General features: G+C 37.6%; 1 protein-coding gene across 4 annotated transcripts in view; it reads right to left on the reverse strand.

The window, feature by feature from the left end:
- Positions 1-1,426: 1,426 nt before the first annotated feature.
- Positions 1,427-27,951, reverse strand: part of ANO4 (anoctamin 4) — a 359,351-nt gene continuing 332,826 nt past the window's right edge. For 2 of the 4 annotated variants that reach the window (XM_019732194.3, XM_019732195.3), the window contains 6 exons: positions 22,515-22,667; positions 21,393-21,540; positions 14,607-14,726; positions 6,176-6,281; positions 4,217-4,412; positions 1,427-2,183 (listed from right to left, as the gene is read on the reverse strand). In XM_019732194.3, the coding sequence (XP_019587753.2) occupies positions 4,221-4,412; positions 6,176-6,281; positions 14,607-14,726; positions 21,393-21,540; positions 22,515-22,667 (719 nt within the window). In that variant the 3' untranslated portion in view covers positions 1,427-2,183; positions 4,217-4,220. The remainder of the gene's footprint in view (positions 2,184-4,216; positions 4,413-6,175; positions 6,282-14,606; positions 14,727-21,392; positions 21,541-22,514; positions 22,668-27,951) is intronic. The other 2 variants (XM_074326212.2, XM_074326210.2) reach the window with 1 other exon arrangement.

Raw genomic sequence — 27,951 nt, forward strand, 5'->3', positions numbered from 1 at the left:
TCTTAAAAAGTCCCTCAGAAATTCCCCTCTACAGCTTTCTTTGCCTTTCTCCCCCAACAAACCTAAAAACATCAAGATATTCACCACATTCCCTGCACCAAAAACAGGGAAGGTGAATAAGTGCATTCCCTGTGCCACTAAAAAGAAATGAAGGAAGAGTGGGTACATTGGAGGGAAGAAAGTGGAAGGGAGAGAGGAAGGAAAGAAATGATTTGTATACTATAAACTTATCAGGAATTGTGATTGCCAGAGACACTTGGAATAGCAAAGGCAGAATTCCACAGACAGAAAAAATTTCTGGCCATGGAGTTGGCTTAGGTTCAGTTTATGTTCAGAGCAGGTAGAAAGTGGCACTTGATAAACGTTCACTTCTTTATCCTGACCGGTGCCTTGAGTGGTCCTCTACTAGTTCTGAATGTTCATGGCCCATTTCAAACCCAAGGTCTCCCTGCCCACCACTCTCTTTGCCCCAAGGAGTAGGAGAGCAGCTATGGATGTGTCAAATCCAGGATTTACCGGGTCCTGACGCTGAGAGTGGAGCTTCGGGCACAGCAAGCAGAAGTAACAATGCTGACTCAGTGGAGCAGCATTGTATCTTTTTTGTCTTTTTGTAACTTTTCTTTGTACTTCCTCTCTTGAGACCTTCCTTGGAAATTCCTCCTCCTGGGACTGGTGTGAAATATTTCAGACTTATTGGCCAATGATTGAGAAGAAAACTCTGTTAATGGCCTCTTGTCTTTGTTGCAGTAAAGTGTATCTCCCTAGTTTAGGCTCTGCTAGGGTTAGTATTTCACTTCCAGGAACGTCAGGTCAGAAGGAGTGCTAGTAAGATGAAACTAAAGAATGGCTGAAGTTCTAGCCGGCCCAAAGCCACTGTGACTGTTGCCATCTGAGGGACGGAAATCAATCAGCTCAGGTGAGCCCACAGCCAAAATGAGACAGTGTTTGATGGATGTGGTAATGGGAGACCTCTCCTCTCCCAGCTGGCCTAGGAAAGGTGAAAACATGGTTCAAGGGCAGGTTCTACAATGTCTGGAAGAAGAGTAATTATAACAGGCATTGCTTAGAAACATCATTTCCCCCCAGACAGACAGCCCCTTTCCTCGGATTAGCAAAGTGTACTGGTAGGCAGGATAAGCAAAAGCATTGTAAGTATGATTGGTTATATTTCATATTTCCTCAACAAAGTGTGTCAATAGCATTTCCCAAGCTCTTTGGAATGATTCCTAATTAGTCGGCTTGGTACCCTAAGAAAGTAGATGGAAAAGATGGGTTAGGAAGAAAAATGTTTCTCTGCAGGGTAAAGTGACTTCTGAGGGGTGTTTGGGAGTGATAGATCTTTCTTTAAAGACCCCACTCTGCTATGGTTCCTCTTATCCTATGAGAAGAAAATACAACAGAATTTCAGAAGACCCAGCTGCAAATATTCCATGTGCATAAATTTATTTTAAATTTTATTGCATCACATTATACAAGCATTAAACATGGCTTCATGTTGATGACTATTTAAATGTGAAAATTCATCATTCATGTCAGTACCTTTTGGCTATTTACAAGTAAGGAATTTTTATGTACTTTATATATCTCTGTATTTGTATGTACATATGTAAGAATACATGACTATACATATGTACACACAGAAATACATCTATGGCCATACACATAGCTATAGATATGTCATATATAATAATTTCCTCAGAAAGATCTGAAATTGAAAAAAAAAGAAAGAAAGGTTGTAAACAGGGTCTTGTTTGTGTTGTTTGGTGACATGGAATTAGGACCATCTGATGACATTCTAGGAATGTGTGTCCCGGTGTCCGAATACCCTTTTTATTAGCCCAGTGTCTGTAAAATTCACATGGGACAGAATGCAAAAAAGGTAGCAAACAGGCTGAAAAACAGGCCCGGTATACAAGTTCCCCTTGGTTTTAAAAACTCGAGATTGTAACTGCCCGTGATGTGCATGCTTGCTTGGTCAAGAATGGTCTATGGATAGATAGCAATTGTGTGCTGGACTGCAACGTGATTTCTCAGGCAGTCGTGTCAGGGTGCCGTCTCCCCTGCTGCTGCAATGTCTGCAACATGCACTGCGGTTGCATTTTAGTCATTCACTTGAATGTGCTTCTGCACAGCCAGGAGAAGTAAACAGAACTCCCATCCTTGGCCTGGAAATGAACTATTACCTGGAAAGAGAAAAGGCATTAAAATCCTATGACACGATGGCTTAAGGACACAATTGTGCAATGGTGTGTACTTACCATGAAACAAAGGCATTCATAGAATTTGTAACCCCAAACGGAGTCACATATGGTCTACATATTATTGTGCCTACTTTACAGGTGAACAGACTGAGTCAGAGAGGCAGTCTGAAGCAAGGGGCCATCCTGCCAATTGTTAGGGGAATAGAAACAGATAGGCAAACATTGCTTTTCATCAAAAATGAGAAATGGCCCCATTACAGAGAAAGCAGCCCATAACGATGAGGCTAAGAAGAAACTCCCAATTGTTACTGGTCCTACAGCCCAGCAGCCCAGAGGTGTGGATAATGCCACAGCTGCCCTTGGTCTCCGGCCACTGGAGCTCCCAGGACCAATTCTCTTCACTAATGTCTGCCTCCTACCCAACCAAAGCTGTCTGGATAGTCAGCTTTCTCCTCCGAAGGCTGACCAGAGCCAGAGAAGAGGTGATCAGAATGGGGCCAAGGGCCAGGGGCTTGGAACAAATTACAGGATCCCAGAAGGTTAAAGCACGACAGGCTTTTAAAGTCTTCTTCACTCCCTTACTTTTGCAAACGTGGCCATAGAATCCACATGAATGTTCAACCCCAGGTCATATAGACAGAGAATGGAAAAGCTAGGTTTAGAATTGGGTGGACTACAACACAATGCTTAGCAACAATAGAAATCCCATATAGTATTCCATAGCATTTCATCGTCTCGTAAATGCAGTGCCTATTTGAGCTGAGTATTAGTTCTTAATAAGCGGGCTCAGAAAAATTAAGTAATTTTCCCAAAGTCACATAACCAAATGGCAGATCTAGGGAAGAGCAAAATTACTAAGTAGCAAAACATTTCTCGCCTTTAGGGAAAACAAAGTCTACTCTGGAATTGAGGGTATGGCCAGTGTTCAAACTCTATCTACCACTGTGATCGCTGTGAGCCTGGGGTCTAGGTGATTCCCAAGTCCACCCTCATATCCAACTTATAATAACCTCCTGGACTCTTATCACAGACCTGGCTTTTAGAGGCTGAATTGGAGAAAATGTTTTCAAAGTTAGTCTTCAAACAAGCAGAAAGAGAGAAAGGAAGGGATAGGAAGGCAAAAGAAATGCTACACATTATTAGATTCACAGAGTGTTAAACTGAGAGCTCATCTAATCATTCTGTCACCGAGGGAACTGAGGCCCAGAGAAGGTAAATGACTTATCCAAAGACACACAGCTAGTAATTGACTTGCCAGACAGAAGGTTTCCGAACTTTTAGATAAGACATGTGAGAACATGATGGAACTTCCTTACAATGTTTTTAGCCTCTCTCCAGCCAAACTTTATTATTGAATGTGCATTTAATGGGTGCCATTGTGTTAACTAGTTTGGAGAATAAAATTGCCATCCATGGAGTCTTTTCTAAAGATGCTTACAACTGTGCGGGGAAAGCCTGGTAACTATTTGAAAATTATAAATTAGCAATACAGATCAATATATATCACTACATGCACGGATGCAATCACCAGAGACTTTTCAAGGACTAAAGTCTGAGTGGGCTGATGAGTCTGGGGAAAACTTCTTAGAGGGTATGGCATGACTGGATCAGCCTGGGAGGAAACAATAAATAGACGATGGAGGGAGGGCCATCTTAGATAAGATGAACAGGTGACTGTAACCAGAAAAATGGGACATGTTGCCCTGGGGATATTATTAAAGTGAATAGCCAGGCTGGGGAAGAAGGAAGAGGAATGTTGATTGCAGGTAACACTAGGCCCACTCAGGAACGCTTGACGCCCGGCCAGAGCCTGGCAAGGAGGCAAAGAATTGCTGCAGGAGGGTGTGTGATGGGAAGATCAAGTTAAATTTGCGATTAAAGTAGGAAACAGGCTGGTTTTGGAAGCTACTCAGGAGTAATTTTGATTCCTATCCATAGAACAATAGCAAGCTTTGGCTTAAGGCACCCTCTCCCACGTGGAGAGGTTTCAGACCAGGAGCACACCTCTCACCTACCTGGTCATGGCCACTCGTTGTGGTGAGCTTTTCCATTTTTCTTCCTCTCCTTCCGTTCCTTCTGCAGACGCTCTAGCTCTGCTTCATACATCATCTCCTGAATCAAGTACTTTTCTCTTCTCATTCGATCTCTTAGATCTTTTGGGAGGTCTGGGATCAGATACGAAATGAGGTGCTTTATACAAAACACGAGGTGCTAAAAACACAGAGAATACAACAGAGTCAGGTCTATTGTCCATCCTTAGCTGTTAAGAACTCTGGGTATTGGTTCAAGAACTCCTCTTACTCCAGCAACACGGACTGTCTGGAGTGTCTGGAAAGTGGGATGAGGCCAGGGGAGGTGTGTGTAAGGAAGGATCTCAAGGATAGATGAAAACTGAATTTGGTCTGATGGTACCACATAGGAAATGAGAAGAGGGGTCATAAAAGGAAGCGGAGAAGGAATGGTTGAAGAACGCAAAGGACACCCAGAAGAACGCATACTGTAGAATCAGAAAACCCAGGTTTGAATCCCAGCTCGGTAGCTTTTACTACTTAAGAGCTGTTGGTCTACCTGAGGATAAGTCACCTGGGCCTCAATTTGCTCATCTATAAAATGGGTATTATTGTGAAAATTATAAGAAAATGTTTAAAGATGATTTGTAGATTGTTAAACGGTCTGCTACTCTGGATTGCAAGAATTATCAATGGGCCTAGGGAAGTGAATGTTCAGGAAGAAACTTTTTTTCTTTTTTTATGGGGGGCAAACTGCCACAAATTCTTTACCTGAAATACTAACAGCTGAAACTCTAGAATCACTGTCACTTCTGTTCATCTATATGATGGTGACTGATAAAGTACCAGAAGACAATTTAAAGTCCCTTACAATTCTAAAGTATTAAATAATGATTAATCATGTCCAAATGACACCATTAAGTATTCTTAACTTTATTGAAAACTTGGTATATTTGGTGACTCAGGGATAGCTTATGATCCTGCTAATTAAGAGGATTTTCTATATATTTCTAGTATTTTAAAAATAGCTTACAAACAATAAGTTGAAAAGGAAAGTTCTACTTGATAAGTCAAATAATAATGCAATCCTGTTTCTATTTTGTCTGAAAAACTTGAAGACAGTGATGGGTTAAAATTTCTTTAAAGAGGGACTGAGCCATTTGATAAGTTAACTGCCAGGGAAGAGCAGCTTAATATTGTTTTCTACTGGTTTTCCGGAGTGAAGGGGAAAAAAAAAAAGTGAAGGAATAGGAATAGTTTCAAAGAGGTTAGGAAGCTTCTGGAACAAGTCAAAAGTCAGCCTTGGCTTGCATTAATTTGGCTTTAATATATGTGACAGGAGGTACAATTTCTATGAGTATAGTTATAGACATGCGAACTATTTTTAGCAGCAATGTTCTTAAAGACTAAAAGATAATAGATAATATATTTTTATTGACACATACTTCATGCAATGACTAGGCAGATTATACTTTCTAAGTCTACTTTGAGTCTTAGATGATGAATACCTATTTGTGTGCTTGAGCGTAAGTAATGTCATGATGACTGATACACAAGGCTACCACCTGTAATACCCAGTTCGACCCTTTCCAAACTGCGGTCCTGGAACTCCTGCAGCAGTACTGTCTTGGGGGGCTTGTGAAAGCCAACTGCAGACATGATGCATGAGAATCTCTAATAGTTGGATGAAAAACCAGCAATTTTCCAAAAGTTTAAGAATCAATGCTCTAGAATATTAAATTTAGGACCAGTGATTCCCGACTTATGCATCAAAAATCAATAATGGACTTCCAAATATTTCTTGGACAATTCAAGAACTTTAAGGAAAAGAGATTACATAACATTACTATACTACTTTTGGACATAAATAATCCCATTGAAAGTTCTCATAACTTATGTTTATTCATTACTTTTAGTTACTTCATTATGTCAAAGGATATAAAGGAATGGGTTGAGAAAACTTACCTCAAACACAATGATAAAAGCCAGCCGCGCTGCTAGGACATGCCAGAACTGCAATGTGTAGCCGTAGGGCACCAGTGAATGAGGGGGGTCACGGTAGTCTCGGTACCTATAAATATACAGGAGAATGTTACATTCCAAACTGTGCTTTTCCTGACTCCCGAATCTCTTTTCTTCCCGCTATGTAGTCCTTATGCATGGGAGAAAAGTTTAGAAAGCTTCCGTATACTAGATATCTGTTGTTTTGCTTGTCCAGTATTTCTCCTCCTGATAAAAGAATATCTCTTCTTCTCCGGGGAATCATCTGTGTGAATTAGGCAGGGCTTGCCCCCTCCCCTCAGAAGGTGAGCCAGACTGGATCAGTGACACTCGTCACCAGGACTTCAGCTAGAATGATCACTTAGTGACTTATCACTCAGCCCACAGAAGGTAAAAGCCTGGAGCTCCTGGTGGCCACCACACACTGTGTGGAGAGAATGAAGTCGACAGAGCAGAGCAGAGCCAGCAGAGGGGCAGTGCCCTGATGACACGGCTAGAGGTTTGGGATCTAACTGCTACTAACGTTACTATCTCCCCTCCAACTACCAGTTACCTGAACCAATGACTTTCTTTTTGTTTAAGTCAGTTTATACTGGATGTCTGTCACGTTCCACTGAAGAATCCTCCCTAATGCGTCTCCAACAGTAACTTCTGAGTCGGCATCAAATTCCACAAATGTTTGTTGACCATCTACTAGGGGCCAAACACTATCCTAAGAAATCCATGTGGCTCCATTTTATCCTTATCATACCGTTACTATTATCACAGGTGGGAAAACTGGAAAGTTTTCATGTTTTGAATCCAGAGTTCTTTTAATTAGCTCTAGAAACGTGAAAAGATCTGGAAATATTGCTTATTCCAACAGTTATGCTGTTGGACATACCAAGTTCTCTTGTTTGAATAAAAATTATGATTACCCAGGTTCTCATTTAAGATAGTACCTGACCTCAAGGTCAGCACTAATTTGCATATGGGGATACAGGATACGCATAATTCCTATGCAGAGTATCTTTGAAAAGTTATCAAGGATTACAAAAATATGAGTGGTCATTATCATCATCATCATAGTCATCTAAATTACTAGCGTCTATGGGATGTAATAATGTATCATGATTATTTTATGAGTAAAGTGTTATTTATGATGAGTACCTGGTGACGAACTTAAGAATGAATCTGTTAGTGTCTTCAAACTATTGGTTCTTGCTCTGATAATGAGGATTAGGTAATCATCCAAAACACTGTTGTTTCTAATACATTGTTACATAATCTGTTCCTGTCATAGGTCCAGTAATAATGACTGGAATTTTAGGGAGAAACATTTATTCAGAACTGAAAGTTTGCGTGGACTATTCTAGCTTCCTTTTACTTTTTGCATAGCACAGCTAGCCAAGAACCAGAAAATGTTCTCTGCAATTATGATAACAAATACAATTCTTTTGCTCGTATTTTACTATGTTTATGTCAAATACAGTCCAGGTAAATATTCCAGAAGAAAAATAGCAGTATACTTCTTATTACATATATTGCTGATTTTTAGACAAAAGTATATTTATAAGAGGAGAGAACCTGAACTGTTTCAAGAGTCACCTTCATTGATTCCTTAAACATTTTACGCAATAGTGTTCACTAAAACAAGAAATTCTTTTCAGGACCCACTGGTCCTATTTCTGCCTCTTTTCTGCTCTTGTCTTTTGCCTTTTGTTTTGACTGTTCCATCTCCTAGCTTCTCAGACCTGTTCAGCTTTCCATTTGAAGAATTTTGACAAATCTCTTCTTCCCCAGATCCCTTCTAAATTCACTGGGCGGAATATCATGGTTTTTTCCCTTGACCTTGCAGACCATTTTTTCTTGACTATTTCCAGAAAATACAATATAGATGTATCATTCTTAAAATTCCTGTTACAAATTCATAGCAAATAAATGAATTCATGTATTCAGCTGAATAAATTAGAACACATCAACTATAAAGAACCGTTAAATATAAGTATGAAAAATAGAAAGATGAAATACTTTTTTAGGGCTCAATGATGAAAGGAGATAATCTAACACGATGATTCTATTTGTAAAATTGTACGTGTATAATATGCAAAGTGAAAACAGCTGTTTTTAGTTGGCAATTTGAAATTTTAACTTATGGATTTTTAGTATTTTAAAAATTAATGTTCTTTACCTGGTTTCTTTTTAACAGTAAAAACCACTTATACTTATGGCTATAGTGACTTGGCTACATTTTCAGATATTTTCTATGTAAGGATCGAGTTACTGAGAATCTGTGTCTACTTCTTATGCCCATGTGCAGTGTATGTCCCTCTGTGCGTCCATCACAGACCCCGCTAAACCGCACCAGAGGAAAACAATGTGCTTATCCTGGCACTTTTGTTCTGAGAGCAACACTCAGATGTAAAATTCTGAAGAAATTTCACTTTTCAGACGCAGCAGATTTCTGGCCTTCCTACTCTCTTATATCATCGTACCGTCAAGTTTCTCTCTAGAAAATTTTTTATTGCTAACCTAAGGGAATTACACTCAGTGGTGCCAATGAGTTCGGATGTCTGTCTCCAGAATTATGTACTGGAAAGCACACTGGAACCAAGTTTGGGCTTCGCCTGACTAACAGGATCTTGGATAATTCACGAAGCTTCTCTGGACATCGGTTTTTCCCTATCAACAAAATTAGGGTCTCCGTCTCACCCTGCTCTAAACTCTTGGACTCTCACTCTTATCGTGTGTGAGTCTGTAGACGACTGTGGCAAGTGAAGCTCTCAGTTGACGCTCCAGCCTACCCCTGACCCCGCTGGCTTTTTCCGTGAGGCAGAGGATTGAGGGAGGGCCATGCTCAGGTGTCACTTGTGCTCTGAGTCTCCGTTTTTTATGCAGGGCTATTTATTTGCATAATGACTGGCTACATGTTCCCTGGCACTCGTACAAAGAAAACACTTCCCTGTCCTCCTGTAGGAACAACGAGGAAGCCCAGCTTCAAAGCCAATTAAATCAAAGTTTTATTCCTCTAATCTTTTAGTCTAGTCACTTCAAAGACACTAAATCATCTGGTAGCATTCATGTTTGGAGGACTTTTTTTCAAGTGAGTCCGAGTTGTCTTCAGAAAGTAACACTTTTAAATTCTTGTCTTCAATTTTACATGTGGGAAAAGTGGGATGTTCCCTTTTGACTTAGTGTATTCTCTAGAGCTACTTTTACTTCTCAGGAAGTGGCTGATTGGCGTAGAAACATTTTTCTAGGACCAGGTATAGTTAATTCATACCTCGTTTTAAATCGGGAAAATAAAAGTGTATGTACATCTGAAAAAATGATAAGTGAACCTCATGTAACCCCGGTCCAAGTTAAAAGACCTAGCACATGGTGAGTAGCTGAGAAATGCCTCACTGGCAACCCCAGACACCCCAGGAAGTAGTAATTTTCTGCTTTTGCTGTAGTAATTTTCCTGTAGTAATTTTCTGCTTTTCTTTATAGTTTTACTACTTATGCAAGTGTTCCTAAATAAAATAGTGCTTAGTTTTGCATGCTTTGAACTCTATATAAATGAAATCATATTGTATGCATTATTTGGGATTACATCTTTATTATTCAATTTATTGTTGAGTGCTCAATTCTATTCCATTTTCTATTTATCTGTCCCCTGTGACAACACTACAGTGATTGATTCCTATAATTTTGTACTATGTCTAAGGTAAATCTCCACTTCGTTAGTATTCTTCCAAAGTGTCTTGACTCTTCTTTATCCTTTGCATTTCTATATAACGTTATTTTGACCCTTAGGTCAACAGAATTGACTTAATCATAAGTCTTAATTTTTTTATAAGTAACCTTATTGGCCTATTCATATTCTTATTTTTCTCTAATTTTTACATTTATTTAATATTCTAATAATATAATGAACTCTCATAAATCTACCATTGACCCAAGAATTAGAACATGATCAGTAGCTTACAGCTACCTCTGTGTTCCTCCATCTCGTACCTTGCTTCTCCCATCTTGAGTTTCATTTTTATAGTTATATATATTTATGTATGTATATGCATATTCATTTGTCTGAATATTATACTGTGTAGCTTTGTTTGTTTTTGAAATTTCTAGAAAGGATATTATACGGTATGTAGTCTTCTGAGGCTTGCTTTTTTCACTATCATGCTACTATGATTCATCCATGCTGCTTCATGTAGCTAATTTATTTCCACTGCTATAAAACAGACCATACTATGAATATATTATTGTTGTTTTATGCAGTGTATGTTTAGATTTATACTTACAGGGTGGTCATTTCTCTCTTTTCTTTCAACTCCTCTAACCATGTAAGGCCTTGAAAAACAAAGCTCAAGTCTATCCAATTCAGCAAATGCCCGTTGGGTAAAAGTTGACTGCAATACTCTGCTACCACTCTGGGTTCTGCCTTTATTTATTGTTAAATTTTTTTTCCTGTGACAAGAACTTTTAAGATCTACTCCCTTAGCAACTTTTGAATATGCAATACAGCATTGTTAACTGTAGCCAGCATGCTATGCATTACATACTCAAGACTTATTTTATTACTGGAAATTTGTACATTTTGACCTCCTTCACATTTTGCCCAGCCCCACCGCCAGCCTTTGGTAACTACCAATCTGTTCTCTGAATCCATGAGTTTGAATTTTTGTTTGTTTTCAGATTCTACATACAAGTGAGATCATACAATATTTGTTTTTCTCTGTCTGACTTATTTCACTTAGCATAATGCCCTCAGGTTCCATCTATTTTGTCACAAATGGCAGGATTTCCTTCTATTTTATGGCTGAGTAATATTCCATTTGTGTGTGTGTGTGTGTGTGTGTGTGTGTGTGTGTATCTCACATTTTCTTTATCTGTTCATTCATCAATAGTCACTTAGGTTGTTTCTATGTCTTGGATATCGTAAATAATGCTGCAATAAATATGGGGGTGTACATATCTTTCTGAAATAGTTTTTGTTTCCTTCAGAAAAATACCCAGAAGGAGAATTGCTGGTTCATATGGTAGTTCTATTTTTAATTTTTTGAGAAACCTCCATACTATTTCTATAGTGACTGTACCAATTTACATTCGTACCAACAGTGCACAAGGATTCCCTTTACTCCACATCTTCACCAACACTAATGATATTTTTCATCATTTTAAATTAAATTTATTGGGATAGCATTAATAAAATTATATAGGTTTCAAGTGTACAATTCTATAATACATCATCTGTATATTGCATTGTGTGTTCACCACCCAGAGTCAGTTCTCCTTCTATCACCATATATTTGATCCCCTTTATCCTCTTCTATCCCCCACCCTCTTACCCTCTAGTAAAGACCATACTGTTGTCTGTGTTTTTGTTTGTTTGTTTTTCTTGTTCATTCATTGCTTTCAGTGTTATATCCCACATATGAGTGAAATCAATATGGTTCTTGACTTTTTTTGTCTGACTTATTTTGCTTAGTATGATAATATCAAGATCCATCCATATTGTCACAAACGGCAGTATTTCGTCTTTTCTTTTCTTGTGGCTGAGTAATATCCCATTGTACATATGTACCATATCTTCTTTATGCAATCATCTATCAAAGGATACTTTGGTTGTTTCCATGTCTTGTCTTTTTGATAATAGTCATTCTAATAGATGTGAGGTGGTATTTCATTGTGATTTTGATTTACATTTCCCTGATGATTAGTGATGAACATCTTTTCATGTACCTGTTGGCTATCTGTATGCCTTCTTTGGAGAAATGTCTATTTTTTTTTAAAGTCCCATTTTAAAATTTGATTACTTTTTTGCTATTGAATTGTATGAGTTCTTTATATACTTTGGATGTTAACCCCTTATCAGATATATGATTTACAAGTAGTTTCTCCCATTTTGTAGGTAGCCTTTTCATTTTGTTGATGGTTTCATTTGCTGTGCAGAAGTTTTTTAGTTTGATATAGTCCCACTTGTCTATTTTCCTTTTGTTGCCTTTCTTTTGGTGTCAGATTCAAGAAATCATCACCAAGGCCAATATTAAGGAGATTACCACCTAAGTTTATTTCTAAGAATTTTATGGTTTCAGGTTTTATGTTCAAATCTTTAATCCATTTTGAGTTGATTTTTGTGTATAGTATAAGACATGGTTTAGTTTCATTCTTTTTTATGTGGCTGTCTGGTTTTTCCAAAACCATTTATCCAAGAGACTGTCTTTTCCCATTGTATATTCTTGGCTCCTTTTTCATAAATAAATTGACCATATGTGCATTTTTGACCATTTATTTCTGGGCCCCCTATTCTGTTTCATTGATCTGTATGTTTTTATGCTAATACCATACTGGTTTGATTACTACAGCTTTGTAATATAGTTTGAAATAAGAAAGTGTGATGCTTCCAGCTTTGTTCTTCTTTGTTCTCATAACATTGCTCTGGCTATTTTAGCTCTTTTGTATTTCCATACAAATTTTAGGATTGTTTGTTGTATTTCTGTAAAAAAATTCCATTAGAGTTCTGATAGGGATTACATTGAATCTGTAGATTTCTTGGGGTAGTATGGACATTTGAAAAATTATTTCCTCCAATGCATGAACATGGGATATCTTTCCATTTATTTGTGTCTTCAATTTTATTAATCAGTGTCTTATAGTTTTCAATGTATAGGTCTTTCATCATCTTGGCTAAATTTACTCCTAAGTCGTTCATTCTATTTGGTGCAATTGTAAATGGGATTGTTTTCTTAATTTCTTTGATAGTTTGTTATTAGTTGTAGAAACACAACTGCTTTTTGTATATTGATTTTCTATCTGCAACTTTACTGAATTTGTTTTTTAATTCTAACAGGTTTTTGGTAGAGCCTTTAGGGTTTTCTATGTATAATATATCATCTGCAAATAGTGACAGTTTTACTTCTTCTTTTCTGATTTGCATGACTTTTCTTTTTCTTGCCTAATTGCTCTAGCTAGGACTTTCAGTAATATGTTGAATAAAAGTGGCAAGAGTAGGCCTCCTTGTCTTTTTTCTGATCTTAGAGAAAAAGCTTTCAGTTTTCACTATTGAGTATGACATGAGCTGTGGGCTTGCTTGGTAACCACAAGCGCAAACCTATAGTAGATACACAAAAGATAAAAGGAAAGGAATCTAAGCATACCATTAAAGAAGAGTTATCAAACCCCAAAGGAAGAGAGCAAGAGAACAAAGTAATAGTGAGGAACTACAAAACAGCCAGACAACAATTAAGTATACATTTATCAATAACTACTTTGAATGTAAGTGAACAAAATTCTCCAATCAAAAGACATAGAGTGGCTACCAATTTGTGCTTTCTAATCCCCTCACCTTCTCCCTCATCATACGATGTCAGAGGAGTAGTAGATTGGGGGGTAGGGGGTTATCACTTTGTGAAGAGTGTAAATGTCTAACTATTACATTGTTTTTTACACCTGAAACTAAAAAAAAAAAAAAAAAAAGGACATAGAATGACTGAATGACTAAGAAAATAAGACCCATCTATATGCTTGTGATTACCATGAGGCTTACATATAACAACTTGTATTTATAAGTCTATTTTAAGTTGATAACTTAAGTTCATTTGCATTCTAAAGCTCTACATTTTTACTCTCCTGCCATGTTTTGTTTTTGATGTCACAGTTTGCATCTTTTTAGCTTATGTATCCCTTATGCAATTATTGTAGTTATAACTAGTTTTTCTACTTTGGTCTTTTACCCTTCATACTAGCTTTGTAAGTGATTATTTCACTACCTTTTCTACATATTTACCTTTACCAGTGAGATTTATAGTTTCATAGGTTTTCATATTACCAATTAGCACCTTTTTGTTTCAGCTGGGAGCAGTCCCTTTAACATTTCTTGTAAGGCTGGTCTAGACATGATGAGCTCCTTTTAGCTTTGCTTGTCTGGAAAACTCTTGATCTCTCCTTCAATTCTGAAGGACAATTCTGCCAAAGAGAGTATTCTTGGCTGGAGGTTTATTTCTTTCAAATCTTTGACTATCTCGTGTCACTCCTTTCTGGCCTGCAGTTTCTGCTGAAAAATTTGTTGATAGTCTTATTAGGGTTCCCTTGTATGTAACAAGTTGTTTTTCTCTTTCTGCTTTTAATATTCTCTCCTTGTCTTTAATTTTTGACACTTTAATTATAATATCTTGGTGCAGGTCACTTTGGATTCCTCTTATTTGGAATTCTATAGGCTTCCTGGACCTGGATGTCAGGGTTCCATCCTCAGAGATTGTTTTAATTGGTCTGGGTGACAGCCTGGTCAAGGGGAGATTTTTAAATTCTACAGGGGATTTTAATGCATATTAAGGTTGAGAACCACTGCTTTAAACCAAGTCAGTCAGAAAGGGCTGAGCTCTCCCCATGGCAGAGCCAGCCCATCTTAGGCTAAGAGTGTCAAGCTCACCTGCAGTACTTGAGAGGAGTCCCCGAGAACTCACTGCCATCAGACTCAGGCTCGGATCGATTCTCAAAGTCGGAAATTCGAAACACAGACAAGCTGGCATTCACATAGCCAACCATGCACCTGAAATAGGAAGGATATTCTATAATTAGAACCCCAATCACCTCGGCATCCAATTCACTAAAGGCTGTACTTTCTAGAATTTCCTGCAGTTGTTAAGTGTCCTTAGCTGACCCTGCCTTGTCACAAGCACTCAAGTTAGGATACACTGAAAAACCCTGGGGGTGTTGAATCAGAAACAAGTCATTTCTTTTGTTCTAGTCCTTCTTGTGTAGAATCATCATACAGAAAATCATTACCCCCCAAAATGCTTCAGTGCAATAGATGAAAGACAGCATTGCTTAACCAGCATAAATTATAGGTAAGTCACTGCTTCTTTCATCGATGACATACACACAGAGAGATGATACACATGCCCATATAAACACATTACTTCATTAATCAATATCTATGCTCTCTCATAATGCCCTTAATACGATCGGTGTGAATATAGTGCTCTCTGTCCAACGCACATCCCATGCTACAGTTACGCTAGACTATATTCCCTGCATGTACCTTATGCTTTCATGCCTGTGCTCAGGTTGTTTTTTCTGATGGGATTTCCTACTAATTTCTTTCTTTTAAAAATAATTTTTCCCCCTTCTTTCGCCTCCCCCCCCACTCTGGCTCAAGCTGTTGTTTCTCAGTCTAGTTGTGTAGGACACAGCTCCCTGGCCCATGCTGGTATTCTGAGCCTTGTGCTCCCCCCGGCTGAGGCAGTCAGTTGCCAGTTGTCAGTTGGCAGCACACAGCAGCCCACGGCAGCTCACGCCAACCTCCGGCTGCTCACAGCAGCCCAGCTCCAGGGAGAGCCATTGTCCACAATCTTAGCTGTAGAGGGCGCAGCTCACGAGCCTATGTGGGAATCGAACCGGCGACCTCAGTGTTAGGAGCACGGTGCTTCAACCACCTGAGCCACCAGGTTGGCCCGCTACTAATTTCTTTAAAAGTGAAAATAGTGCTCATCCTTCAATGGCCAACTGAAATGCCATACTTTTTGGGAAGGCATCCTAATCCCTGTCAGAAGGCTCATTCCCTTCTCTCTACAGTGCCATAATTCACAACTGCCATACAGCTTGTACAGGAGTTGGCCGCATACAGGTATGTATACTCCTTTAGGCTGTGGGTGTTTTTTTTTTTAGGCAGAGCGGGTGCCCTAGATATTTTTGTATCCTAGGATCTAGGACAGTTTCATGCACTTCAGGAATCCAGTAAATATTGAACTCAATTGATGTGATTAGAGGAAATTAAAGTACCAGAGATTCTATCAAAGTTTTTTTTTTTAAATTAAAGTTTATTAGGGTGACAATTGTTAGTAAAGTTACATAGATTTCAGGTGTACAATTCTGTATTACATCATCTATAAATCCCATTGTGTGTTCACCACCCAGAGTCAGTTATCAAGGTTTTGAGAATGGACCAGGAATAATCCCCAGGGATTATAAGGTTCTTGAGAACATGGCTTTCATTCTACACTGGGGTCAGAATATTACAATACTAAATGCTTGGGCTTTGGAGTCAAATTGTAGCCCTGTGGCTTTCTAGACATGTAACCTTAGAAAATTATTTAACTTCTTTAAGTGACTAAAGTCCCCGCCTCATAGGGTCATAAAGTTATATATACAAAGTAGGTGATATAGTGCTTAGCCAACAGCAAGATCTTAATTAATGTAAGTGGCTATTAATTCACTTTATTTCTTGCACCTAGCAGGAGGTCATTAGTAATTATTGATTGAATGATTGAATCATGGTCTTCAAACTTTATTAAATTGCCTGGTGTGATTATTCCCAAGGTGCTGAACACCAAACCAAAATAATGACATGAACATAATTCTGAGAGCACATGGGTTCTACATGTTGTCTCACTGAAGATAAATGACTGGTTTTATCATGGCCTTAAAAAAAAAGTGAACCAAACAGGACTTATTTATCAAGTCTCTCACAGGTGAAACAAATAGTGAGTGTGTAACATGCCTCAGTCTAACTGGCAGCAGGCCTCCTACACTACTCCTTGAAAGGCTGATTTGGAATTACGTCTCCCTCATCTATGAACTGCTTAGAACATGACATGGAAACAAATTAGTGTCTTGAGACGGAGCCAGATGTTTGTGAAATACAGAAAATACCAGAGTCTTCTCAGGAGCTGAACAATGTAAAAGGAAAGGTGCAAAAAACAGGCCCAGCATTGAAATGAAATATTCACCACCCCTCCTACACTCTTCTCATAAAGCAGCTCTGAGATTGAAGCTGATGACTTCTCTGACTAATGACTGCTCTGTTCAAAAACTCAAGTTAGAAAATCTAAATTGAAATGAAACACCCATCCTACGGACTGAACACCCTACCCTTATAATAAAGAGGATATATCTTTAAACTATTTATTAAGCATTTTATCATCATAAATCCAAATTGAAACTGTGCCTTTAGTGGATGTGTACTCCTTCTGGGTACAAAGCATTACACATGGACCTAGTACATATATACATAGTTACCCACTGTGTAAGTCTCCTTTCCACATAATCTCCATAATCATGGAAGGAGAGAGACTGTTAATATTGAACTGTCTAGGCATTTCTCTAATTTTTTTCACTATGATAGAATCTTAGCTTGCCAACATCAAATAGTTGACACCGTCATCAACTCAAGGAAATGAGATTTCCCAAACTTTGCTGTACAAAGTTTGGCCAAATGGCATTCATGGGTCAACTCAGTGACCTACTGTTGCAGCAGTAGATCCCATGTCTAATCACTCAGTTTGCTGGCAGGAGATCTATATACCCTCACTGGGTGACATACCACCACTTCCAAGTGAGACAGGGGAAAGACAAGGCGACATTGAAGATCAGGGAGCAGAGAGGTATGGAGAAAATAAGTGTCAGACAAAGGAAGGATTTCCTATGAATATAAAATAATGAAGTCAATTTTCTTATGGGACTAACTGATAGATGGCCTCTGAAGGCATTTCCAAGAAAGGAGATTCAGAAAACATCTTATGTAAGGGTAGCATTGTTTGCATTAGGATGGATACCTCTTCCAAGTAACTTCTGAGAAACCACATTCATTTAAATGTGAGAATTCTGGTTTTAAAACCATTCATTACTTGATGTTTTCAATCCTTTACTCTGGGGGGGAAGGATGAACTAGGGATCATTATAATCAGTTTCAAGGGAAAGAACAGAACCAGAAGTTGACTTTTGAATTCATAGATTCCAGATCAAATTCACTGTAGAGTATCTCTGAATTCTGCTACTAAATTTGCCTCAAATCAGTAATCAAAAAACTCCAAACAAACAAGAGCCCTGGACCAGATGGCTTCACATTCAAATTAATAACTTTACTAAACATTAAAAGGAGAATTAATAACTATCTTCAAACTATTGCAAAATATTGAAGCAGAGAGAAGACTCCTAAATTCGCTTTACAAGGTCATCATTACCCTGTTACCAAACCAGACAAAAACATTACAAAAAAAGAAAATTATAGACCCGATGAACATAGATGCAAAAATCCTCAACAACTTATTAGCAAACCAAATTCAGCAAACATTAAAAATATTATACACTATGATCAAGTGGGATCTATTCCCAGGATGCCAGGCTCATTCAGTATCTGCAAATCAATCAATGTGATACACCACATAAACAAAATGAAGTATAAAAATCATGTGATCATATCAATAGAGGCATAAAAAGCACTTGAAAAAATACAACATCCATTTATCATTAAAAACTCTCATCACAGTGGGGAGAGAGGTAACATACCTCAAGATAATAAAGGTCATATATGACAAACCCATAGCAAACATCATACTTAAAGTTGAAAAGCTGAAAGCTTATTCTTTAAGATCAGGAATAAAACAAGAATGTCTACTTTTACCACTTTCATTAAACATAGTATTGAAAGTCATAAGCACACTGTCAGACAAGAAAAAAAAAGTCATTCAATTGAAAAGGAAGAAGTAAAACTCATTATTTGCAGATGACGTGATACTACCCTGTTTCCCCGAAAATAAGACCTAGCCTGACCATCAGCTCTAATGCGTCTTTTGGAGCAAAAATTAATATAAGACCCCCTCTTATTTTACTATAATATAAGACTGGGTCTTATAGAATATATTATAAGATGGGGTCTTACATTCATTTTTGCTCCAAAAGACGCATTAGAGCTGATGGTCCAGCTGGGTCTTATTTTCGGGGAAACACGGTATTTACACAGAACCCTAAAGATCCCACCAAAATATTAGCATGGATAAATGAATTCATTAAAGTAGCAAGATACAAAATTAATATTCAGAAATCAGTTACGTTTTTATACACCAATAATGAACTATCAGAGAGAAATTAAGAAAATAATCCCATTTACAACTGTATAAAAAAGAATAAGATACCTGGGAATAAATTTAACCAAGGAAGTAAAAGACCTGTACTCAGGAAAGATATTGAAAAAGCTACCAATAGATGGAAGTATATACCATATTTAAGCCAAGAAAAGCTGTAGGAAGGGTAAGAAGAAGGTGTGGAGGTAGCCTGGAGTGTTGGAGAAAAGTTACTGGTTTGGTTGGAATACTTTTAATTTAGGGTCAATTTAAATTGAAATATGGCATCTCTGCATCAAGATTAAATCATAAGAAGTGGGATTTGACTATGATTGTACACACCACGCCCAAAGCCTATGACATCTAAAATATGACAATGCTGCTCCTCTATCAGTTCAGTCATTTCTAAAGCATTTCTAAATCTGGAAAAGGAAAAAGCCTGTAAAGGATAACAGAGTAGCTGGTGGGGTAAAAACTAAGCTTCATGCAGAAATATACGCAAACAAAACTACGTGAAAACAAGAAAAAAAATGACCAATGGATTAGAAGATAAAAGGTAGATCTTTCGATTTTCAAAGTGGCAGAAGGCTAAGTCAAAGAGAAAGGTTATTAAAAAAAAAAAAAAGCTCTAGAGAGCCCAATAAAACTGAATTAAGGAGGCTATTAGATGAATTTTTAAGCACCATGAACACTGTCTTAAATCTTATAGGCTGTTAAAATTCTAAAGCTTTGATTCACTATCAACCGTGCATAAATGTTTCTACTTTACTGTTTGGTGTGCCCCCAAACAACAAGATTTCACCATATTTGGAGTAGGGAAAGCACTGAAATAACCAGTGGGGTTTAACTCCCAGGGAGGGTATTGTGAGTCAGCTAGATCACCACTTACTGGAAAGTGCCCTGAGGGCTGTGTCGTTCAGTTTGAAAAGCACTACGTGAGTGTAGGCTTACCTTGTGTGGGCTCCAGCAATTACACTGCCTTGTGATTCTGGATCTAACTGCTCTAAATTTCTTTCTGCTCTTCAAGGTTAGGGTAATAACGCATGTCCCATTCCCAGGGTTGTTTTGAAAATCAAATGCAAAACATACGTGAAAGTGGTTTGAACAAAGGTAAGCTTTTTAAGGCTAAGTCAAGCAGAGAATGTTGACAATGGTTACCATTAGAAGAAATGAGTAGGTAGTGCAACATAAGTCTTTAAGTTTCTCTTAAAATAGGATAGTACGCTCCCTTAAAGTTGCTAGATAACTAGTGTTTAATGGCCAAGTGGTTATTACAGTAAATAACTTCATAGAAGTCTCTTCACATAGCTAGATTGTGAGCTTTATTTCATTTGATCATCCATCCTTTAGAGCATTTATGTCAGATTAATGAATGTGGACCTAGTCCGGGTGAATTCAGTTATCTTGATTCCGTGGCACTTTACTCCTTGGGGCTACTCAAACTATAGTGTTTACAGACCATGAATTAGTCTTGGCTCATACTAGTAAACCAGGACGCAGGGCTGCTTGTATGAGTACAGCAGACCATGTGGGATGATTTCTGGGGCACTGAAAAGACCCTGTGATTCCCAACACACATCCCACTCTGACCTACAGACATGTAAATCCCACAATTAGATTATTTTGATGTTAGCCAAAGAGAGGTATTTTCTCCCATGAAAGTATGTTAAGACTTCTTGTCATTTTTTCCAAGGGTATAGCAATGAAAGCTAGGGGACATGTCATAATTTTACCTAGGCTTTACCTGACCAGAAATACACAGCCCTGGCTTTGTGGACCATGGAGGTGATACCACAGAATTGAGCTACGAGAGAGGTTAAGCTCACTGAATTTGCCTGCGGTAATATGTACACTGGTCAGGCCAGTAGCCCAGAAAGCATCATTCAATTATTTATTCTATAAATATTTACTGAGTACCTATTAGGTACTCAGTACATGGTTACATATTTCTCATGGAGAATTTGCAGAGTCTACATATAAGGACATTAGGGGAATCAGATTGTAACTGTCCTTTTACAAACTCAGAAAAATGGCGTAACAATACACCACACCATGTACCATGTTTTTTGCTACACACATTAGCATACCACACATTTCTGAATTTATAGAGGTTAAGGGTGAGGAAACTGATTAATTGCTGCTCTCCCATTGGATTCCATCTTAAACTTGTCTGACTTGTATAACCTCTATCCCTTCAGTAGAGCAAGATGTGTTTCCTTTGGCTGAAAGTGTTATCATCTTATAATTTCACCTCCCTCACCACAGGCCTTCACTTCCTTTGTCCCATGTACTCCAATGTAGAGGCTTCTAAGTGTCCCAACACCACACAATAGCTAGGCAGTAAAGATTTCATGATGGTTTTACAGTAAACTTACTTTTGCCCAGCTTCTCCTTGGCCTGCACAAGGTCCATACTTATAAGCGTACACCAAGCGAGGGATAAAGTCAGATGTTATCGCTATGACAAACGCATTTGTAATTACAGAGAGAATTCCAATGCCCTCAAGAATTCCATACCAAATTCCTATTCAAAGAGAAGTGTTGCATTAATTCCAGACACAACAGCAGAGGTAATAAGTAGGACAACAAGTGGGTAATTAATTTACAACAGTCCTTTCCATGGGTCCTTTCATCTTCCCACAGACTGACACTGGCAACCAGGAGTAAGAATGTGTAAACACCTTGGCATTGCAGAACTTCCTGTGGAAGTGCCAATGTTCATGACTTAAAAACTATCAGGATCAGACCTAAGTAGAGAATTCTGGTCAATGGGAAGACACCAAAACCCCATCTGGTAAGACTGGCATATGCCATGTCAAGTTGCTGCCAGACTGGGAGCTCCCTGGGGTACAGACAGGATCCCTCTAGTTCATCTTTGTGGGCCCAGTTGATGCACTGACCCAGGGTAGGTGCTCACTGAATGTGTGTTTGTTTCATGTGGAGGTTAAAGGGCCACTCAATCCTCTTTCCCACACATTGACTGAGCATCACCTGCCTGCTCTGTGCACTGGATGCAGAAACAAATAAAAAGCAGTCTCTGATCTCAGGCAGCTCTCGAGAGGCTGCAGCTGAATCAACTCAGCATCTCTAGTCAAAGACCAAAGGCGATCTCCACCTTTAGACAAACTAGAGCATGCTTCATTTGACTCAGGTAAACATTTAGGAAAGAGCAAAACAAAGTTAAGCCAATGGAGGACATACTCTAAAAAGAAAATACATGATAATTGAAATTATAGATTCCAAAATCTTAAGATAAAAATAACCAAATTGAGAATCTGTGTTAAGCACAAATTCTTTAGCACTGGAAATTATAAATTTCCAAATAGGCTGCTTTACTTCTTATGTGATTATTTAAAGCTAACATAATTATTCTTTTGCAAGTTAGTTGAGTCATCTTATATGGAAACCGTAAATAAAAAATTTAAAGTTGGTGTCTATTTTAACTTTATCTACCAGATGGTTAATATCTTTTCAAAAACATACCCAAATCTGACTTACCTATGTCTTTGGCCCTTGATGCTAAAGGTCGCCTCCACTGTGTGACAAATTTGTAAGCATCAAGTCGTATTTCAATTATGTTATTCAGTAAGGCCAGAAGTGGTGCTAGGGGAAAAGCTGCCACAAAGATAGTTGTGAATCCAAACTGAAGAACTAGGGAAGAAAAAAAGGAAAAAGAAAAAAGTGTGTTGGTTTCCCATGAATGTCTCATTGTTTTAACCCATGTTTTCCCAGTTCAGAAGCATGGGGAACATCTCTTCCAGAAAGATGGCCAGGACACTGGAAAAAGAGGCGCTCCTGGGCCTGGAAGCAGTGGCACCCTAGAAGCAATGATCACACATAGGGTCCAGGTCTTGTTTCCTAAATTCCATTCTCTAATAAAGGAGCCAGGGCTCCTTGGAGAAATGTTTGATTCCAGAGCTATGGTAAGGAAAACACAAGCTGAGCCTGGAATATCTTGTGATGCCAGAAAGTTAGGAAGTGCTTGAAAAATGATGGGACACATGAATGGGACACAGGACAACTTGAAGGAACTCCCAATGGCCAAAGCTGGAACAATTTGTGTGATAAATAAATAGTGATAATATTGCATTATAACCTAAAGACTAAATATCTACGTCCATACTTATATAAATATATACTGATCTCAATGAATAATTGAATAAATAACTAAATGGTGGAGAAGTGGCCATTCTTCCTTATGGTAGAATTCTGATGATTGTTGAAGGCAAGAACCATCAAAGAATGCTAAAATTAGCAGAGAGGAGTATATTTGTATATTAAAGTATTTCCCCATATTGATACTTATTAATTATAAAGGGATTAAACTAGTATCTTTGCAGTGGTGACACCTGGTAGACATCACCTTCAGCAAGTGATCAAAATTAATACCATCAGTAATAAGACATATTCACATCATATACCCCTGATATGATATACTGAGGAGGAAACAGTATCATTTCTGTGGTATTGACAAAAATGCATAACCTCAACCGAATCATGAGAATACATCACACAAACTCAAATTGATAGTCCTTCTACAAAACAACCGATCAGTAATCTTCAAATGTCAAGATCATAATCATGTCAAGATTATGAAAAACAAAGACTGAACAACTGCCATAGGCTGGAGGAAATTAAGGAGATAACAGCATCTAAATGCAATGCTGGATCATGGACAAAAAAAAAAGATAGCGGAAAAACTGGAAAAATTCAAATAGTTCTGTGACGAATTAATAGTATTATGTTAATGTTAACTTTCTAACTTCAATAGATATGTAAGATGTTAACATTAGGGGAAGCAAGATGGAGAGAATGTGGGAACTGTACTATTTTTGCAACTTTGCAAAATAAAAAGTTAAATAGAGGCAGTCCTTGATGCAAAGCAACTAGCTAACATAATTAAAAAATATATATATATAGTTTACTCAGCATCATGGACTCCAAAAAAGTATCTGACTGAGTGACTGTATTTTTTTTTACTATTTTTACTTTTTAAACTTTATTTTAGAAAGTAACAACAAGAAAACAATGACTAACTTTTATATACTACTTTCAGCGTAACTGGCACTGTTCTAATTACTTCACATACCTTAATTTAATTTCCATGACAACCTACAAGGTGGGTACAGGTGAAGAAACTGAGGCACAAAGAGATCAGGTAAATTGCCCCAAACGCATAACTAAAAAGCAATTCTAACCCAGGAGGTGCGGTTCCAGAGACCTGAAGAGTCCATGTATCTCATCTCTGTGATACTGACACCTCCGGTGTGTCCCCTATCTTTGGTTACATTCATACTCAGTGACTCTTCTCCCACCAATAGACATAGGCATTCCCCTTGGTGTTTCCCTTGGTTTCATTTTTTTCTCCTGACTTCCCTCTTTCCTTGGGGGAGTCCATCTATTCTTATGACTTCATTATTATCTCTCTGATAAGGATTCTCATTTCTCTGTCTGTAACCCTGACTCTTTTCAGGGAATTTCCAGTCGTCTGCTATTATGCTCCAGAAACAGCACTCTGCAACCCAATTTCTCAGTCTCAACCGTAAACCTGTCTCTCCTTTCTTGTCCCTCCTTTCCTCCTCCCCTCGGAGTTGTTGTGCATGACAACCAGGTCTCAACTATAGCTCAACCTTTAGCACAAGTAGCCTCTACATTTCGACAATTACCCTTCAGAAATGTTTCTCCTCTCTCCCTCCTCCCCGCTGTCCCTACTGGACTTCAGACTTGGCTTTTCTAACTGGCTTCTGTGCCTTAGACTTTTGCCTCCCTCTCTCCTCAAATTGCTGTCCATATTGGTTAAAGTCCATCACTTATCAGCTCCCTACTCAAAATGTTTCAATGGGTTCTCATTGCCTATAGACTAAATCCCAAACTTTTTACCATGCCGTTCAAGGATCTTTGAAGCCTTGTGTTCATACATACCCCATGCTCCAGACAGGTTTCCCAGAAAATCGTCTACTCTGACCATATCAGACTTCTGGTTTTACGAGGACACATCATATATTTTGTTTCTGTTTATACTCTGGTGAAACTCTATTATTTCTTCAAGGGTAAGCTCAAAGGTGCCCTCTTCTGGAGCCTTCCATAATTGTAATTCATTATTGTTTCCTCTGTAGCTCTCACAAACCTTCTTACCATCATAGAATTTATTTTGTTTTGATTTTGACTCTTTGCCTGTTCCCCATATTGCACTGGGCTTCATGAAGATAGGTATGGTGACTTCTTTGTTTCTATTTCATACATACTCAGTATAGTGGTTTTGTGCATGGAAGAAACTAAATAAGGCTTATAAGGTACAAAGTAATGCTGATTAGTTGACTGACATGTAATTACAATGAAGAAAGGTCAGGGAAGCAAAGAGTGGAAATAAAATTAGCAGATCACTAAGAGTACTGGTGTTAGAGATGGAAAAATCCAACATTCACTGTCGCATAACTCTCTAAGACTGAGTTTATATAAACTGCAAGTGTAAAAGGAAAGTGTCTTTAGTCCATCGTAGTTCTTATTTACCTGACACCTAACAAACTTAATAATGTACTTAAATACTATGGCCTGTAATCAAATTAATTGCTTTCATGTAACACAGATGCAACCTACACGGTATCAGTCTTGAAGTGATTAACTACAATTCCCATTAGTTGCTGCTTTATCAGTGGGGTCCAGGGAAAAGACTTGTTTTAGCAAAAAGGTGGATGAATTGAAAATTTTTTTTGGAAAACATTTTAAACATAGGAAAGCACAGAGAATTATGTCACAAACATCCACATACCCATGGAAGAGTTAGCATTAACTCTTACAACATTTTGTCATACTGATTTCATACCTTTTTAGAAACAAAATAAGTGAAACATATAGATAAAACTAAAGTTCCCTTTATTTCTTCTACCAAAGTTCTCTCCCTTCACAGAGGCAACCACTGAATTTTCCATGCATCCATCCAGTTCATTTATTTATATTTTTATATACATATACATATTAAATTATACATAGCATATCCATCATGTAAACAATGTTGTTTTGTGTCTTTCTGGTTTACATAGCATTCTCTACATATTTTTTTGCCCTTTTCATTTCACGTGTTTTTGAAATCAGCTTGATATCTTCTCAGTTTGATACCTAGTTAACCTTTTGAACTGCCTTATATTCCAATATATGAATATGTTTCCTTTTGATTTATTCTTTCTCAGTCATGATCTTTTCAAATATTGCATTTTCTTCATCCTCTTTCTGTTCAGATTCTGGGACTTCCATTATACCTATTTTAGACCATCTGACTATTTTCCATGTTCCGCTTATGTTCTGTTTTTCTATTCTTTTCTCTCTGTGCTTCAGTCTGGATTTTTTATTGACTTGTCTTCAAGTTCACTAATCTTATCCTCTGCTGTGGTAATCTGATATGAAATCTAGATATCACATAAATTCTTAATTTCAGACTTTGCAATTCTAGAGTTTTTTTAATAGAGTCTAATTCTCTTTTGCAATTTGTCTTTTAATAATTTTTGTTATTTTCCTCTACTTCAACATATTAATCATAGTGATTCAAAAGTCTTTGTGTGCTAACTTCAATTTATGGATCATTAGTGGGTTTCCTTTTTCCTCTTTATTATTAGTCACATTTTCCTGCCTCTTTGCTTTGCCTAGTAATTTTTTTATTGAAATGTATTTGACATATAACAGTGCAAATTTAAGATGCATAACATTGTTATATTGTAATATGATTGCTGTTGTAGCAATAGTTGGCACCTCTACCATGTTACATAATGATCTTTTCTTTTTAGTGGTTGGAATCATTAAGTTCCAGTCTGTTAGCAAATTTGAGAATTATTATGCAATATTGTTGTCTATATTCACTATACTGTGAATTAGAGCTCTAGGTCTTATTTACTACTCATTGCAAGTTTGTACCCTGAAAAAACATCTGTCCTATTTCCCCAAATCCCCTGGTAACTACCATTTTACTTTCTACTTTTATGAGTTTGGTTTTTTTAGATTCCACATATAATTGACACTATACACTACTTGTCTTTCTCTGTCGGACTTATCTCACTTAGCATAATATGTTCAAGGTCTATCCCTGTTGCTGCAAATGGCAGAATGTCCTTCTTTTACATGGCAGAATAATATGCCATTGAATGTATGTACCACTTCTTTATCCGTTCATCTATTGATGGACACTTAGATTGTTCCCATATCTTTGCTATTGTGAATAATGCTAAGGTAAACATGGAAGTTGAATATGTATCTTCAAAATCTTATTTTCATTTCCTTTGGGTATGTAATCTGAAGTGTAATTGTTGAGTCATACAGTGGAACCATTTTAAATTTTTTTGAAGAATCCCAATATTGTTTTCCACAGTGGTTAAACGAATTTACATTCCTGCCAACAGTGTATAAGGGCTCCCTTTTCTCCATTTCCTCACCAACACTTGTTATCTCTTGTCTTTTTGATGAAAGCCACTCTAAGAGGTGTGAGGTAATGTCTCATCATTGTTTTCATTGGCACTTTCCTGATGATTAGTGATGTTGAGCACCTTTTCATGTACCTGGTGGCCATTTGGATGCTATCTTTGGAAAAACAATCTATTCAGTCCCTCTGCCAATTTTTAAAACAGATATCTTTTTTGTTATTGAGTTGTATGAATTCTTTATATTTTTTGGATATTAACTTCTTATCCAATTTACGGTTTACAAAATTTTTCTTCCATTATGTGGGTTGTCTTTTCATGTTGCTAATTGTTTCTTTTGCTATGCGGAAGCTTTGAAATTTGACAGTCCCTTTTGTGGAGTTTTCCTTTTGGTGCCATATCCAGACAATCATTGCCAAGACCAACGTGGACGAACTTCTCTATGTTTTCTTTCAAGAATTTTATGGTATCAGGACTTATGTTTAAGTCTTTGATCCACTTTGAGTTAATTTTTGTGAGTGGTTTAAGAC

Source organism: Rhinolophus sinicus, chromosome 1 (assembly GCF_057876585.1).
Source record: "Rhinolophus sinicus isolate RSI-liver-muscle chromosome 1, RSI-T2T, whole genome shotgun sequence".
Taxonomy (NCBI): Eukaryota; Metazoa; Chordata; class Mammalia; order Chiroptera; family Rhinolophidae; genus Rhinolophus; species Rhinolophus sinicus.